At 55.7% G+C, this 16,463-nt stretch overlaps 1 protein-coding gene across 22 annotated transcripts in view; it reads right to left on the reverse strand.

Annotated features, from left to right (window-relative positions):
• PTPRF (protein tyrosine phosphatase receptor type F) overlaps positions 1 to 16,463 on the reverse strand; it is a 97,952-nt gene that overhangs the window by 23,853 nt on the left and 57,636 nt on the right. For 14 of the 22 annotated variants that reach the window (XM_016960838.4, XM_016960834.4, XM_016960819.4 and 11 more), the window contains 6 exons: positions 11,116 to 11,385; positions 8,564 to 9,145; positions 8,169 to 8,305; positions 7,516 to 7,660; positions 1,768 to 2,073; positions 907 to 1,100 (listed from right to left, as the gene is read on the reverse strand). In XM_016960838.4, the coding sequence (XP_016816327.1) occupies positions 907 to 1,100; positions 1,768 to 2,073; positions 7,516 to 7,660; positions 8,169 to 8,305; positions 8,564 to 9,145; positions 11,116 to 11,385 (1,634 nt within the window). The remainder of the gene's footprint in view (positions 1 to 906; positions 1,101 to 1,767; positions 2,074 to 7,515; positions 7,661 to 8,168; positions 8,306 to 8,563; positions 9,146 to 11,115; positions 11,386 to 16,463) is intronic. The other 8 variants (XM_063802842.1, XM_024345142.3, XM_024345141.3 and 5 more) reach the window with 1 other exon arrangement.

Raw genomic sequence — 16,463 nt, forward strand, 5'->3', positions numbered from 1 at the left:
CCTAGGGGTCCACAGACATGGCTTCTCATCCAAGCGCAGCAGCCACCTACTTGCTGAATAATTCCATACCACTCTCATAACCCCCCAGCATTCCAAGTTCTTCATCTGAATAGCAACCAGTGTTCAGAATACCCCAGGGACCTCACCCCAAGCTCAAGGGCAGGACCATCCTCCCAGGAAGACAGATGTGCACAGAGGGAGGTGTGAGGCTGGCCAGCAGGCCTAGCTCTTGAGGGTGAACATCAGGGGCTGAATCGTTCCCTGCAGGGCCAGGAGCAGGGCAACACTCTACTTGGCTACTCACAGAGCTTTGCAGCAACCACGGACCCATGGCCGCCAGTGGGGTAAGACAGCCCTGGAGCACTCTCTCTACCCTTTCTGTGGGAAGAGTGGATGCCAGCCCAGCACTGTCTAGGGGAAAGGCACATCTCAAAACCCCGACCTGGTGGGGCACAGTGGCTCACACCTGTATTCTCAGCACTCTGGGAGACTGAGGCAGGCGGATCACCTGAGGTCAGGAGTTCGAGACCAGCCTGGCCAATATGGTGAAACCCTGTCTCTACTAGAAATATGAAAATTGGCTAGGCGCACTGGCAGACGCCTGTAATCCCAGCTACTTGGGAGGCTGAGGAAGGAGAATTGCTTGAACCCAGGAGGCACTCCAGCCTAGGCGACAAGAGTGAAGCTCTATCTCAAAACAAACAAACAAATAAAAAACCCACACCCAAAAAACCCCAGCCTAACCCCTGATGCTGCAAAGCATCTCGGGTCTCACAACCAAGGAAAGGCAGTCACAGCACTGCTGAGGGCAGACAGGGGAAGAGGGACATATCTGGGCCCCAAAAGGGAGCTTGTGCATGCTGGTCTGTGCTCACCCTGCCACCCCACCACCACCCAATGCTGCACCTGGGCCTCGGCTAGCATGACGTCTTGGATGATGGGGAGTCCACGGGGCTCGCCATTCTCCAGCCGCACGTAGGTGACCTGGTAGCCGCGGATCTGGCCATGCTGCTTGCTGGGGACAGGCAGCTTCCAGTAGACATGCACAGCAGTGGAGTTCAGTGGCTCCACCTCCACCTTCCGCGGAGGCCCGCTGGGCACTGGGGGGTCAGGTAGAGAAGGAAGTCAGGCCTGGAGGTATCAACCCTAGCTCAGGTGGGCACAGCAAACTCGAGGGTCCTGCCTCAGCACCCCACTCCCCCAGGAAAGGCCCTGATACAGTTTCCTTAGATCATCTGTCCCTGGTGAGGCACACGGAAGGCTCCCTCTGCCCGCCACGGGTAAGAGCCCAGGACTGGCCCTGCCCACCCCTCTGGCCCAGGCCTCTCACTTGGTGGGGAGGGTCGACATGGGGGAACAGGTGGAGGTGGGGCACCAGGTCTTTGACCACCCCCAGTCAGCACAACCTGTCCTGACTCCTCCTAGGCCCCAAATCATGCCAATGTCCAGCCAACGTGGAGTCTTGCTGATTCTACTTTGAGTATCTTTTACACCAATCTGCCCAATCTTGACTTTTCAAATCTTAGACAGGGCGGCTTCTCCCATCTTAGCCTGTGAAGGTTTCAGCTGCTTTGGAGACAGCCTCAAAGGCTGGGATTTGGGCCTCAGTTATCCCGTAAGTGACATCCCCCCACTTTAGGCCATTACACCTGAACCAGAAAGATGAGCTGACCTGGGCCTGTGTTCAGGAAAGGAAGGCCCTGGGGAGCTTGGTGGGTGGTGTCTGAGGCAGAACGCCTCCCCTCCCGCCCCGGTGGCACTGCCTACCGTCCTCATCGGTGCGCACCAGCACCGGGCTGCTCTCGGGGCCGGGGCCCACGTCTGTGTGTGCCCGCACCCACACCCGGTACTCCGTCCACTTCTCCAGGCCCACCAGGTCCCAGCTGGAGTGCTCACGGCTGATGCCATCCACCACATGCCGCCCGCGGTCCTCGCCGTCCACCGCCTCGTAGGCCACGGAGTACTGGGTGATAACGCCGTTGCGGCTGTCGGCAGGTGGCGGGACCCAACTTACCCGGACCGTGGTGGAGCCCATGCTCACACACATCACCTTCTGGGGAGGGGCGGAGGGGGCTGGGGAAGACAAATGGGGGGGAAGCAAGCAGATGGAGGGTGGGGATCACAGGCACAATGACTGAGTCACAGTGGACTGGAGACTCACCCGGGCAGGCTACCCCTTAGGTGCTGAAATGGCCATCCCAGGGTCCCTCCAGGCAGGCTGCTGCCACTCTCGCCAAGGACGCCTGACTCCCTCTGACCTGCCTCCCTCTCTCTCCTTCCCTCTCTCACACACACACACGGTGATACACACACAGTTATCACACACACTGACTCTCACACAGCCTCACACACAGTGTCTCTCAGTCTCAGTGCCTCACACACGTCTCACACAGTCACACGCTGTGTCACACACACAGGGTGTCTCATACATATACTGTCTTGGTGTCTCACAGTGTCTCTCACAGTGTCACACACATACATAGTGTCACATATACATAGTGTCTCACAGTCTCCACATAAATATAGTGTCATATACAGTGTCACACATATACAGTGTCATATAGTGTTTCACACACAGTCTCACACATATACAGTGTCATATACACTGTCTCATACGGTCTCACACATATACAGTGTCACATACACATAGTGTCTCACACAGTCTCACGTATACATAGTGTCATATACACAGTGTCTCACACGTGTCTCTCACACAGTCTCTCACAGTAAATACACAGTCTCTCATGGTGTCTCACACACACACTGTCATACATAGGCTGTCTCGCACATATACAGTCTTGGTGTCTCACAGTGTCACACACACACAATGTCTTGGAGTATCAGTGTCTCTCACACAGACTCACATATACACAGAGTATCACATACCCGTAAGTGTCTTGGTGTCTCACACATGGCATCTGACACACACACACTCTCACACACAATGTCTTAGAGTTCTGACACAGCATCTCTCACACGAGGTCTCTCCCACACATATGCTGTCTCACAGAAAACATACACGATATCAGATACACACAAGCACGTGGCCATCCCACTGCCACCCGCACACACAGCCACATATGGAGAACTGCTTCACATCTGCTGTGCCCACGGTTCTGCTCTTCCGAGGAAGAGTGGCCCCAGTGGCCCTTTTGGCATAAGGCAGCCTTCACCTGTGCCTGCCTGGAAACAGTCTCTTTGCCAGTGCCACAGGTAATCACCAACAGGAGGCCGGACATGAAGGCCAACAGCCCCTGGCGTGGAGAAAAAGTACCCACCAACAGAGGTGCCCTCACTCAACAGCTTCTTTGGGAATTAGGAGGCAGACACGTGTCTCCTTGTGTCCAGTGATGTGTCCAGACTCCACGCCCACCGAGGACTCTGCTGCAATGCACAGGTTTCCTCTTCAAGTTCTGTCACCACCCCCTGCCATGGGGACTTCAGCAGCCCCTTGACCCACTGGCCCCAGAGCCCCTCATCTCTAGGACTTTCTCCTCCCCTGCACAGCTATGGTCATGCCCTGGAGGCTGCCAGTACTGGGGATGGCCCTCCCTCCAGAATCACGGGCTCTCACATCCCCTTGCAGACCCCACCCCCTTGTTCTTGCTCAGTCACTCCAGGCCCCGGGCACTGAGACTGCTCGCCAGCTCCTCAGGATGCCTGTCCATCAACCTTGTCCTTCCCACCCTCCATGTTCAGCTTCCACAGTCTACCACCTACCACACTCTCACCAATATCGCAAAGTCCCTCGCCTCCTGATCTTTCCATGCTCCTTCCTGGTCGCTGCCAAGCCCTAGATGAATCCAGCTCTCCCCCTCCTTCTCTACAGCGGCACTGAGGCAGGCTGGCGTCCTATGCACACGTCCCTAGAGGCCTCATCCTCCAGGACTCTCCATGCTGCCTGTTTCTGCCCCCTGCCTGGCTCGCTCTGCCACCTCACACGAAACAGTCCCCCTCCTCCATGCTCCCTAGACCTCCAGCTCCCTTTGCCTGCCTCCTCTTGGCGCATGACCATGTCTCCCACACTGCAGAGAAGACCGGGCTTTCACAGCAGCTCCCTCCATCTCTTGCTACAACCCCCCCCCCACCGTACTTGCATCTGCAGCAATTCTCTCCTTTCCACCCATGAGAATGGAAAGTTGAGCCACCCTGTCCAAGGCTAAGCTCTCTCACCACCCATACTGTTCCCCTTCTCTCCACCTCCCAAGGCTCCACCAGTTACCCTCTTTTCCACGGTTTCTTTTTTTTTCTATTGACTGTTTCCAATAGCATTTAAATATGCTTGAAATTTTCCCATCTTAAAAGAAAAATCCCAGGCCGGGCGCGGTGGCTCCCGCCTGTAATCCCAGCACTTTGGGAGGCCGAGGCGGGCGGATCACGAGGTCAGGAGATCCTGACCACCCTGGCTAACACGGTGAAACACTGTCTCTACTAAAATTACAAAAAAAAAAAATTAGCTGGGTGTGGTGGCGGGCGCGCCTATAAACCCAGCTACTCGGGAGGCTGAGGCAGGAGAATCACCTGAACCCGGGAGGTGGACGGAGGTTGCAGTGAGCCGAGATCATGCCATTGCACTCCAGCCTGGGAGACAGAGCAACACTTTGTCTCAAAAAAACAAAAACAAAACAAAACAAAACAAAACAAAATCCCACCCTCAGCTCCACAGCCCTCTCTAGCCATAGTGGTCCCCTTGTTCAGAGCTACACTTTCTGGCAACGTCTGGGCTTGCTGCCTCCACATTCTCAGCACCCACACAGGCCTCATGAAACATCCACCAGCTTTGGTCCTACCATGCACCAAGCTTCATCTCCAGGGCCACTCCTCCATGTTGCTCGGTCCAACAGGTACTCCTGACCGCTCAGCAGCATCTCGTCTACTTCTTGAAACTTTCTCTCCTTCCAACCTCCAAGTCGCTCCCCTCCCCTGATTTCCTCTCATCTGCAGTCTTTCTTCTCAGGGTCCTTTAGCTCCAGCCCAGCCCTGGATTCCCACAGCCTGCTGAGCACTGCCATGTGGATGGCACACGGCATCCTGAACTTGGGTGTCTGAGACCAGCTGTAGTTTTCACACCTGCCTCTGCCCCATTTCCCATTCTATGCCAGCACCACTCTCCTCCCAGGTTAATACACCAGAAACAAGATTCACCTCCACTTCCCTCCCCCTGGGCCCCTATTCATAACCCATTACCAAGTCTGACCAGTCAGCATCCCTGACAGTTCTCAGATCCACCGCCATCACCTCACCTGCGCCACCATCTTTTCCCTGGACCGCTACAAAGCCTCCTAACCGGTCTCTGCTTCCTCACAGGCTGCCCTGTCCATTCTCACAGAGCAGCCAGAGTCAGCTCTCCTGCCTACCCTGTGTCCCCAAGGCCCTGACTGCCATAGCTCCGGCAGCTACTGCAGCCACACTGGCCTGCTGCTTACCTTGTGACCATAACCATGTGCCTTGCAGCTGGAAGGCCTTCAGGCCTGCAGACTCTCCCGGAGGCCTGTGTGCTCCCTGCTCCTGTTCATTTACCAGTTGGCTCCCACCCTTCCTTCAGGCCTTAGGAAAGTGTCACCTCCCCAAGGCAACCCTCTTTGACCCCTCAGATCAAAGGAGGTCTCATCATCTCTCCACCCTGTCTCTTCCAGCCTACCTTTTTTTTTTTTTGAGATGGAGTTTCACTGTTGCTGCCCAGGTTGGAGTGCAATGGCGCAATCTCGGCTCACCACAATTTCCGCCTTCCAGAGTCAAGCAATTCTCCTGCCTCAGCCTCCCGAGTAGCTGGGATTACAGGCATGTAGCACCATGCCCAGCTAATTTTGTATTTTTTAGTAGAGATGGGGTTTCTATGTTGGTCGGGCTGGTCTTGAACTCCCGACCTCAGATGACCCGCCCGCCTTGGCCTCCCAAAGTGCCGGGATTACAGGCGTGAGCCACCGTGCCTGGCTCTTCCATCCTACTTTATACAAATGTCATTAAAAGCTCATTTGGAGGCCAGGCACGGTGGCTCACACCTGTAATCCCAGCACTTTGGGGAGGCCAAGGTGGGCAGATCACCTGAGGTCAGGAGTTAGAGACCAGCCTGGCCAACATGGTGAAACTTTGTCTTTACTAAAAATACAAAAATTAGCCAGGCGTGGTGGTGGTTGCCTGCAATCCCACATACTCGGGAGGCTGAGGCAGGAGAATCACTTGACCCCAGCAGGCAGAGGTTGCAGTGAGCCGAGATGGTGCCATTGTACTGCAGCCTGGGTGACGAGCAAAACTCCGTCTCGAAAAATAAATAAAATAAAAAAGCTCATTTGGGTAATTACAGGTGCAATGTCTGTCTGCCCTGCTGGAATGCAGGATCCGCATGGGCAGACACCATGTGTCTGGTCATGCTGCCAGCCCTGTACCGTGCATGGGGCCTGGCCCCCAGCTGCAGCACAGCAGGTGCTTCTGGAATGAATCCATGAACACAAGGTCACAGCCTCTTGACATCACTGGTACATGCACATGGTCCCACTTCATAAGGACCACTTCAGACACCGCCATGTTTCTGGTCATCACATGGCCACATCAGATGTGGTCACCATCTCAATCCCACAATGCTACCCAGCCAGTCACATCCATGACACCCTATCACACAGAGTCTCACACAGCAGCTGACTGTGGCTGTGTGACCACACACAGGACGCCCCGCAGCAACCACAGAGTCACACACACACACAGTCTACTGTCTGGGGGGCTACCGAGACCCACAAACACGGTTACAGGATCAGGCCAGAGTCGCCCACAAAGACAAGGGTCATGCCCAAGATCCACTGATGCACATACACAGGTGCTGCACAGCCAGCTGGTCAGGTGTGGTCACACACTCACACTCATGGGCAGTGCCACTCCCACAGCTGCAGCATCGGAGTCTCTCACACACAACACCAGAGTCTCACACAGACAGCCTTGCAGACAGTCCCCTGCACGGCCACGTGGTCACAATTCAAGGCACACGTGGGCAGGCTGGGTCACATGGCCGCATTCTCAGACCTGTCCCCGAGTACAGTCAGCTCAGGGTGATCACATGGCTCCCAGGTAACTTTCATGGGGAGTATGAGGAAGGGAATGTGGGTGATGGGGAGACGAGATGCGGGGCCATAGGGAGGAGAAACAGCCGCCAAAGCAGGTCTGGGACACGGCAGACCCACCGAGGATGGCCCATCAGCTAAGCTAGTGTGACCAGCACAGAGTGGGGACGGAGATGAGGCACAGACACAGAACTTACCTGGGCAGTGTGTGGGGCATGGGCGGGAGGAGGGGCAGGAGGCTGGGCAGGGAGCAGGGAGGGCAGCAGCCGCCTGGACTGGACAGACTGGGAGGCACTTACCTGGCCCTCTCCCGAGGCCCAGACTCAGAGCCCAGGCCAGAGTTCGGTTTGGCCAGCAGACCTGACCACCCCACCTGCCTGGTCGAGGGGGAAGGATGTGTGTGCATGTGTGTGTGTGTGTCCCAGCCCAGGTGTAACAGGCAGCGGACTTGGGAGACACTTACTGGACTGTGCTGTGCGGGCCTCAATGGTGGGGGTGAAGACGCCCACCCCCATATCCGAGCGTGCAGCCAGCTGGAAGCGGTAGAGTGTGTCGGGCTTCAGGTCCTCTAGTGTGTAGGAGGAGGTTGGGTCGAAGGTCACCTTGTGCTGGGAAGAGCAGGGAGCACTCACTGACAGCTCTGAGCTCAAAGTCACTCACAGGTTGTTCCCCAACATGGGCTGCAATGTGACACCTCTGGACCCACCATGGCTCCAGGACTGGCTCCACACCATAAGGCCACATGGAGCACAAAAGGAACTCAGGGCTTAGCCCATGCCACAGACGCCTCACAGACCACATGGACCACAGGAGCCATCTGGGACGCATGGCTTCTGGGGAAACTTTAGGGCTCTGCCAGTCATGTGAGCCACAGAGCCTAGGAAACCCAAGGCAGACCCTGGGGACTTTGCCCCTAGCACAGGGTGACAATGACTCCAGATTCATACAGGCTGTGCGGGCCACATGACACGCATGCACCACTAAGCCTCCAGCAGAAACCTTAGAGGCTGTGCCCACATAAGCCACAGAATCCAGAAAACACCCTCCTGGGTTAAGCCCATCACAGACCCTCAGGGACCAAGAGACCCCCTCAGCGCTTCTCTGCCCGCTGCACACCTGTTGGTCTTCGTCCTCTGCCGCCCAGTACACCAGTTCATACATGATGATCCGCTCCTGAGGGGGCAGCAGCCACGAGAGCTGGATCCTGGTGTCCGACTCCACCTCGGCCTGGAAGTCCGCGGGCTGGGCAGGCACTGCAACACCCCACACCAGGCAGGTCAGCCTCATCTGCGTGAGGTCAGGGGTGCCCAGGGAGGAGGGAGCCGAGGAAGTCAGGTCCTAACCTCACACCCTTATCCTACATCCCAACTGACCACACATCTATGGATTACGGCACCTTGATCCTGCCAAGAGCCCCCAACCTCACAGCCGAGGGAGGGGGAAAGGCACCGCCACAACCTCAGCCTCCCCTTCTCTGCCGTTGGCTGCCCAGCCGGCATGCCCCCACCTACCTCCCTGCTGCGTCTTGACCTGGATAGTGGGGCTGGGAGGGCCATCGCCCACAGCGGTGAAGGCAAGCACGCGCAGGCTGTAGGTGATGCCAGGCAGCAGGCTGCCCACGGTCGTGAGGAGCCCCGCGTCGGTGTTGTGCTTGTGCCAGGCGTTCGGGGGGCGGCGGGAGTCCGGAGTATAGTAGACGCGGTATCCCCGCACCAGGCCGTTGGGCTCCTCGGGAGGCTCCCACTGCACCAGCATGGTGCTGGCACTCAGCATGCGTGCCTGCACGCGGCGCGGTGGGCTGGAGGGCGCCTGTTCTCCCGTGCGTGCCCGCACTGCCTCGCTGGGCGGCCCTCGCCCGATGCTGTTCACCGCCAGCACGCGGAAGGCATATTCCGAGAAAGGGCTGAGGCCGCCAATGCTGTAGCGGGTGGTGGCCACACCATCCACCTCCTGAAAGGGGCCCTCCGTGCCCGCTGCGCGGTACTGGATGCCATAGTAGGTTACAGGCTCCGAGTTCCCAGAGTCCCAGGTGAGGGTGACACTGGTGGCAGTTGTCTCTGTCACCACAAGATCAATCGGAGGCTTTGGAAGAGCTGGAGACAAAGTGGAAGGCTCAAAGCTGCCCGAGGTCAAGATCCTTAGGAACCAACCCTAGACTTGGGGATTATCCAGGATATCTGGTGGGGTCACCTGAGTGTGGCTGATACCCACAGCCTACCTTGAAAAATGGCTGGAAAAGCTTATGGTGACCTCTGAAGGCACAAGTGAGGGACGGTGGCCAGGCCTGTCAGTGCCCCCCCCAGGGCCTTGGGTCATTTAGTATGTACACATATCAACTGTGGGATTCACTGGACCCTCCCATCAGCACACCAGACTCATCTACCAAACAGACCTGGAGGTGATGTGACCCTTGCAGTCCCATGTAGATGAAAGACACCCAGACTGGGTAGCAGCTATGTGCCTCTGCAGGTCACCTGAGCCCACCTGGTGGAAAGTATGTGTAATAGGCAGGGGAAGGGGAGATATTTCCTTAGGGACTGGCCCGGATAGAAAGAGTGATGGGGTTGCTGGCCCCACAGACCCTGCAGCTTGGCTCAAATTGAAGTGGAAAGGTCCTGAGTCCACAGTCATTCAACAAATAATTAACAAGCACCCACTCAATGCCAGACATTGTGCTGGGGCTACAATGCCACACAGTCACATCCCTGCTCTCATGGAGTTTACACCTCAGTACAAGAGAGAATCAATAAACAAGTCGATCGTACTCATGATTCTGCCATGTGCAAGGACAGCAGGAATCAGGGTGCTGAGGTGGAGTAAGATCCAGGGAATCTCCTTGGATGGGGTGATGAGGGAAGGAAAGCATCACCAAGCTGAGGCCTGGAAGGGTACATGGAGCCAGTGACAGAAGGGGCCAGGCAAGGAGCATGGCAAACGGAAAGCAGCATGTGTCTGGACAGCTGGCGCGTGACAGGGTGGGAAGCCAGTGGCCCTGGGAGACCACAGTGAGGATCCTGATCTGTATCCTAAAACAACGGGAAGCCACTGGACGGTGTTTCTCCCTTTCCTAAAAGGGAGTCACTTGATCCTGAATTACATTTTTTAAAGATCACTCAAGCTGCAAAACAGATAATGGATCAGAGGCTGTTGAGAATTGCAGCGGGGAGACCAGGAAGGAATCTGGTTTTTTTTTTTTTCATAGGGTCTCGCTCTGTCACTCAGGCTGGAGTGCAGTGGTGTGATCATGGCTCACTGCGTCACTGTAGCCTCACCCTCCTGGGCTCAAGTGATCCTCCTGTCTCAGCCCTCCCAAGTAGCTGGGCCACAGGTGTGTGCCACCATGCCCAGTTTTTTTTTTTTTTTTTTCGTAGAGATGGGGGTCTCACTACGTTAACTGGGCTGGTCTCAAACTCCTGAGCTCAAGCAATCCTTCCAACTTGGCCTCCCAAAGTGCTAGGATTACAGGAATGAGCCACCGTGCCTGGTCAGAATCGGTCACATATATGTGACATATGTGTAATACATGTGTGCCTGTCCCCAGGTATCAGGGCAGAGAGAACACACTTTCCCCTACTATTTTACCACACCCTTCTTGCTGGGAGGCTATTAAACCTGAAGGTCTGGTACTATGTAGTGGTAAGGAGGGTGAGATATGGATTCAGACCACACTGGGTTTAAGTCCCTGCTCTGTCGTTTATTTTTATGTGACCCTGGGCAAGTGATACACCCTCTCTGTGCCTCGGTTCCCTCGTTTCAAAAATGGAAATAATAAGAGCACCTATCTCCCAGGGTAAAACAGAAAAAAACAAAATCAACTGTGCTTGCTAGCATGATGTCTCCCACCAAGAAACTCAATATGCCTTAACTATTATCATTAAGCCGGCTAATAACAGAAATCCCTCCCTCCCTCTAAGGGCTGGAGGACCCCAGGGCAGGGACACCCAGGAAAGGGTAAGAATCCCTCAGCCATGCCTGTGCCCATGGCAGCCAGCTCACATTCGCCCACCACCAGGACCTCCCAGATGACAGGGAGGGCACTGGTTACAGCACCTGCCACACTCACCTTTCACTGTGACCTGGGCTGTGGCCTCGATCATGCCCAGCGAGGAGATGGCCACACAGGTGTAGTTGGCAGAGCGTACGACATTGCTGAGCTCCAGGACGTTGCGGCCAACTGGCATCTCATCCTCCTTGGTGAGCTCCTCGGCCCCCATCATCCACTTCACGTAGGGCATGGGTGCACCCACTGCCACGCATGTCAGGTTCACGCTGCCGCCTGGCATCACCTCCTGGCTGCTGGGAGGGATGGAGAAACGAGGAGCCACGCGGCGCACTGCAGGAGGAGGGAGAGAGGCACTCACAGGCCGGGCAGGACACACGACTGCATGGAAGGGCAGGGGCCCCTCATTCAGGAAGCCCCTCTGGTCAGAGCCAAACCCATGCTCAGAGACAGGAGGGGTGGCACCGCCAGACCCCAGCTCATCATCCACTCCCACCCCACCCACTTCCAGCCTAGAAGTGGCCCCCACACTCAGGGACTGTCTGGAGCACGATGACTTACTCAATGAGAGATCTTGCAACCAAGCTCCCATTTTATAGCCTAGGAAACTGAGGCCTGTCAGGAAGGTCCTGTCTGCCCAGGGTCACACAGGGACTCAGTACAAGGTCCAGGCCTGGTCAGGACCACAACCCAGGGTGTCCTCCAGGGCCTATCTCTGCCTGCTCCTGGCTGGAGCACCAAGGAGAGAAAGCAGGCCCTAGGGTGGAGGGTCCTCAGAGCATGGCTGGGCAGAGCAGAAGGCCAGTCCAGAGGGACACAGCCACCTGCCGTGGAGTCACTGCCTCCACCTCCAGGCCATGACCTGAGGGGAAGAAATAAGGCAAGCGGCAGGGCCGCCTGCCAGGGTCTCAGCCATGCTCAGGGCACAACCTGGGAACCCAAGCAAAAGGGCTGCCCTCAGGAGGACTGGGGAGGGGCAGGGGTCAGGGCAGGCCAGGGACGTGGTCTGCGGGCAGGATGGGCATGACGATGGCAGTAACATGATGAGGGCGCCGAACAGACGGCTTCCTGCGCCAACAAACAAGGGTCTCAAGGGGAGGGGTGGCTGTGCCTGGCCACGACCTCCAGCCTTGGACTCCCCTGACCAGAAGCTGTTCTGAGCTTCTCAGTCCAGGGTACAGCCTAGAACCACCCGCCCCCGAAGTTGGAAGCTTGACACAGACACAGGAGCATGCAGAGGGAAGGGAGGTGATGAAACCCAGCCGTGAGCAGGCATGTCTGGCATGCAGATGGGCCATGCAGCTGGTGAGCAGAGGCCAGGGTGTGTCCTACACGGGCACTCTCACACGCAGGGCCAAACGCGGCAGGCAGCAGGCTAGTCAGTACCCAAGAGCACTGCTGAGAGCACTGGTCTCTGATGACCCTCGCTGGGGGGCCCAGGCATGCAAAGACCCCACAGCACCACATCAGGAGCATCTCCACTATAAGCACCAGACTATGCTGCTCACACAGCCCCAAATCACAGAACCAGAGCTAGAAGCAACTTCAGAGACCTCCCGGTCCAACGTCTGACCTCACCATACAGGGGTCAAAACTTAGACCCAGAGATCAGACATTCAGCAAGTCACCAGGTCCTGTCAACAGCGTGGCATAACATATCTTCCAAATCCATGTATTTCTCTCCACACACACAGGCAACTGCCACCACCAAAGTCCAAGCCATCATTATCCTTCCCTGAGTTGCTGCAATGTGTTCTGCGTCAGTCCTCCTGCCTTGTTGTCCACTGCCCCAATTCCTGCTCACGGGCCCTCCACAAACAGCTGGCACAAATCTGATGCCACTCCCTGTTTAACAAGCTCCTGCATGGCTCCCAGTGACTCCTCTGCCCAGCCCAAGAGACCCTACCTAATTTAGCACTTGCTTCAACTCCTTCCACAGCCTGCCTTACTTCGGTGCTCCAGACAGAACCCAAACCCTGGCAGCCCCAGAGACCAGGCCTGACAGGTGCTGGTGGGCTGGATCTGTGTCCCCAGGTTCACCCAGGGCATGAGAGTGTCTTGTAGACATTCAGAGTTCTGCTTTCTCCTCAAATCAATGAGCATTCCCATTGTCTTTAAGGAAACCACTTCTACCTGCATTCTTCATACATGGGGCGTGTGACCCAGATCTGACTATGGAGAAACAGCCTTTGGACTTCCGCAGAAACTATTAGAAAAGCGACCTTCTCTCTCTACTGAGGTAGCTAAGCTTAGAGCAGCTGGGGATGGCTTCTCCCAACACACAGGAAAAGCTGCTTGAGAACAAAGATGTCGACAGAGGAGAGGAGAGCTCAGAAACAGACAGACAAATGCCTGGCCAACCTGTTTTAAGTACCTGGATCTAGCCCTGCCCAGCACCAAATCTACTACACTTTTCAGATTTGTAACACAGGAGTTCCTTGTTTTGCTTACGCTGGTATAAGTGGGTTTCTGTCATCTGTTCTAGTGCCAGGAGTCTCTACCAATGATGACAGCATGTCACAGACACAGTTCTTGTGGCAGAACAGGTGGATCCCGGGGCATGGCTGGCAAGTGTCTCATGGCAACAAAGGACTCTCTGAGCACGCACCTCAAATGGTCCAAGGTGAGAGCAGGAGGCTCAGCCAGAACCACCACCCAGCCCAGTGGTGCATGCCCTCCCTCTGCTCTGGAGATGGGCCTCAGGGACAGGCACAGGCAGGCAAGTCTGTTTGCAGATCAGGTCCAGGCCTGCCACAGAAGCGGGGTGGGGGCAGCACAGAGGAGCAGCCTTAATGAACTAAATCTCTCCTGTCCTCTCGGCCAGTGGGTGCCCTGTCTCCTCCTCTTCATGGGAAGGGAAGCTATGCTTAAGCACCTACTAGGTGCAGGTTTCCATGCTGTAGATGCTATCACCTGCCAATTACAGTCAAGGGAACTGTTTTAAAACCAAGCCACATGACCAAGTTTATATACGTAGTAGGAGTAGGTCTGTGTGATGAAAAACTGTCACCCTTTCGAGCCCTAGCTGACAGGCCTGAAAAAAGACCCAGAAGGCTCTGGGGAGAAGCATCAGAATTAGCAGAGGCTGGCAGGAGAGGACGCTGCTCCAGCGGGCGTAAGGATGGGTTTAGACAGCCTGTGCCAGGGAGAGGTCATGATTGCAGGCTTGACCCCAGTCGGTGGTGGAATCATGGGGCCTAATCACGTCGTTGGATACCAGGACAAAGAGCCCCAGCAGAAGGAAGTAGGTCCTTGGCCAATAAACCTTGGGCACCAACCTAGAAACTTGACTGGACTTTACCCCCAAATTGTCCCTGGAGGACAGGGTCTTCAGGCCAAAAGGCAGACTTCATGGATCAGCCCTGGAGGTCAGGCCAATGCCCTGAGCCACGTCTTCTAAAGCCTCCAACTCCTGCGGCTGTCAGGAAATTGAGGCGCTTCACAGAAGAGTTGTGTTTATTTTTTCCCTCCCAGATGCAGGTGGCAGGGAGAGCTCTAGGGGCTAGGCATAAGTGTGAGAGGTCAACAGTGGCCTTTAGGGTCACCTGCAACACCAAGCAAGGGCCTCAGGTCCAGAGGCTCCTGGGCACACCACCTTCACTCTCACAAGGACACTGGGCTTCAGCCACGCAGAAACTTTACTGAGACTGAGACATTTTCCATGTGAGGGAGGTCAGGGTATGTCTACAGAGGAAGGGTGGGGGAAACAGGCAAGGGACAACCTCCTTGTATTCCAAGTGCCAACAGGGACCCGCATCCTAGACCTGCCCAGACAGCCACCCCCATGCCAACAGCTGGAGTGGCTGGCATCTCACTGCAGCAGCCCCAACCATCCTCCACCCACTGCTGCAGGCACAGGGCCTCCAAAAAGGAGCAGGCCTCACCCTGGACAGTCTATTGACAGAAGCAACAGCAGGGAAAGAAAAACTGGAGCTGGGAAAAATGCACTCAGGGTCTAATCTTAGGCTCCAACAATGCCGGTCTATTACCGTTCCCTGTGCATCCTTAGTGCTGACATTTTATAGACAATTTCCAAAACAGGGCCCTGCCATTTCTGGATTATATTTCAGCTGTAACTTTTAAGTCTAATTATTTGCGCTGACAACCCCCTATAATAGGGCGGTGCGGCGCCCAGAGGCATCAGCATTCAGTAGAGTGACAGCCTAATCGCAGGGGGAGGCAGCCCCGCAATCTGCATTCACTCAGAGAAATTTCTCTGATGAAAATAACACAACATTAAGGAGGGGATGAGGGGCAGGATCCACTGTATCAAGATAAAATAACTCTTTAATAAATAACCTTGTGGCTGCCGCAGAGCAGTAATTAAATGCCGGCATACCCGGCACACAGTTTTAAGTAAAGCTGGAAAAATGTAAGATGCAATTATCAGCACCAAACAAATTACCAGCCCGGCAAATCCCCCTGGAATATTTAGAAACTCATGTCTGCCTTCCCGCTAAATATTTGTCCATGTGCTTATTTTTGGTGGGACCATAGGGTGGGGTGGGGGAAGGGAGGGGACGAGGGACCAGGAGGGTAGAGGAAGGGGCATGGAAGGAGCCACTCTGGGCTGGGCTGTCTCTGCTGATGACTGTTTTCTGGACGCCCTCGCAGATCTGCCCGGTCAGCAAAATGGTGTAACAGAAATGCCCCAGTGCTCAGCTGTGCATACGGATGGATGCTCAGGGCTGATATCTGAGCCGAGGCTATAGCCCTCCTCTCGACTGGCTCCCTCACCCTCACAGAGGAAACTCAAGCCACGGAGGATGTGGCAGAGGGAACGAGGATGGCCTGGGTTTGCTCCCTGAGGCTCAGCCTGTCCTACACTGCTATCCTGAACCCCCAAAACCCAATGGACAGGTGAGTCTCCTCTGACCACACAGACCATGTGATACATGAATGACCACTAGCCCCTGCTGCCAACCCCAGCATCAGGGGTGGGGGTCTGGCTCCAAGGGTGGGGCGGAAAACCAAGCCCCAAACAGACCTGCTCTGCAATGGGCTCGAGGACAGTCTCCAGGAAACCCTTCCTAACCTGTGGCTGAGTCAGGGGCCACTTCCAGGCTCCCATATGGATCCTGCTAAGTTGCAGCTGACCGTTCAGTTACTCCAGGTAGAAGCAACTTGAGTCTGAATGCAAAGCATCAAGCTAAGGAATGTCAGTTAGCTGGCTGGTGGGCTAAATTTCACCCTCAAACAGACATGGGAGCTAGCTGGGAAGCTTGGGCAGAGGGGCCTGGGGCAGGTAGGAGGATCTTAATTTGGATCTGGCTGGAGAGGGAAAAGACAACCTTATGGGAGACTTCCTCAGGGTGCCAAGATGACGCTACTCACCCTGCGCCATGGACACCAAGCTCCCTGAGGCGGACCAGGGCTGACTGCCCCATTAAGCCCTGGTGGGGGACCTGAGG

Source organism: Pan troglodytes, chromosome 1 (genome assembly GCF_028858775.2).
Source record: "Pan troglodytes isolate AG18354 chromosome 1, NHGRI_mPanTro3-v2.0_pri, whole genome shotgun sequence".
In the NCBI taxonomy this organism is placed as follows: domain Eukaryota; kingdom Metazoa; phylum Chordata; class Mammalia; order Primates; family Hominidae; genus Pan; species Pan troglodytes.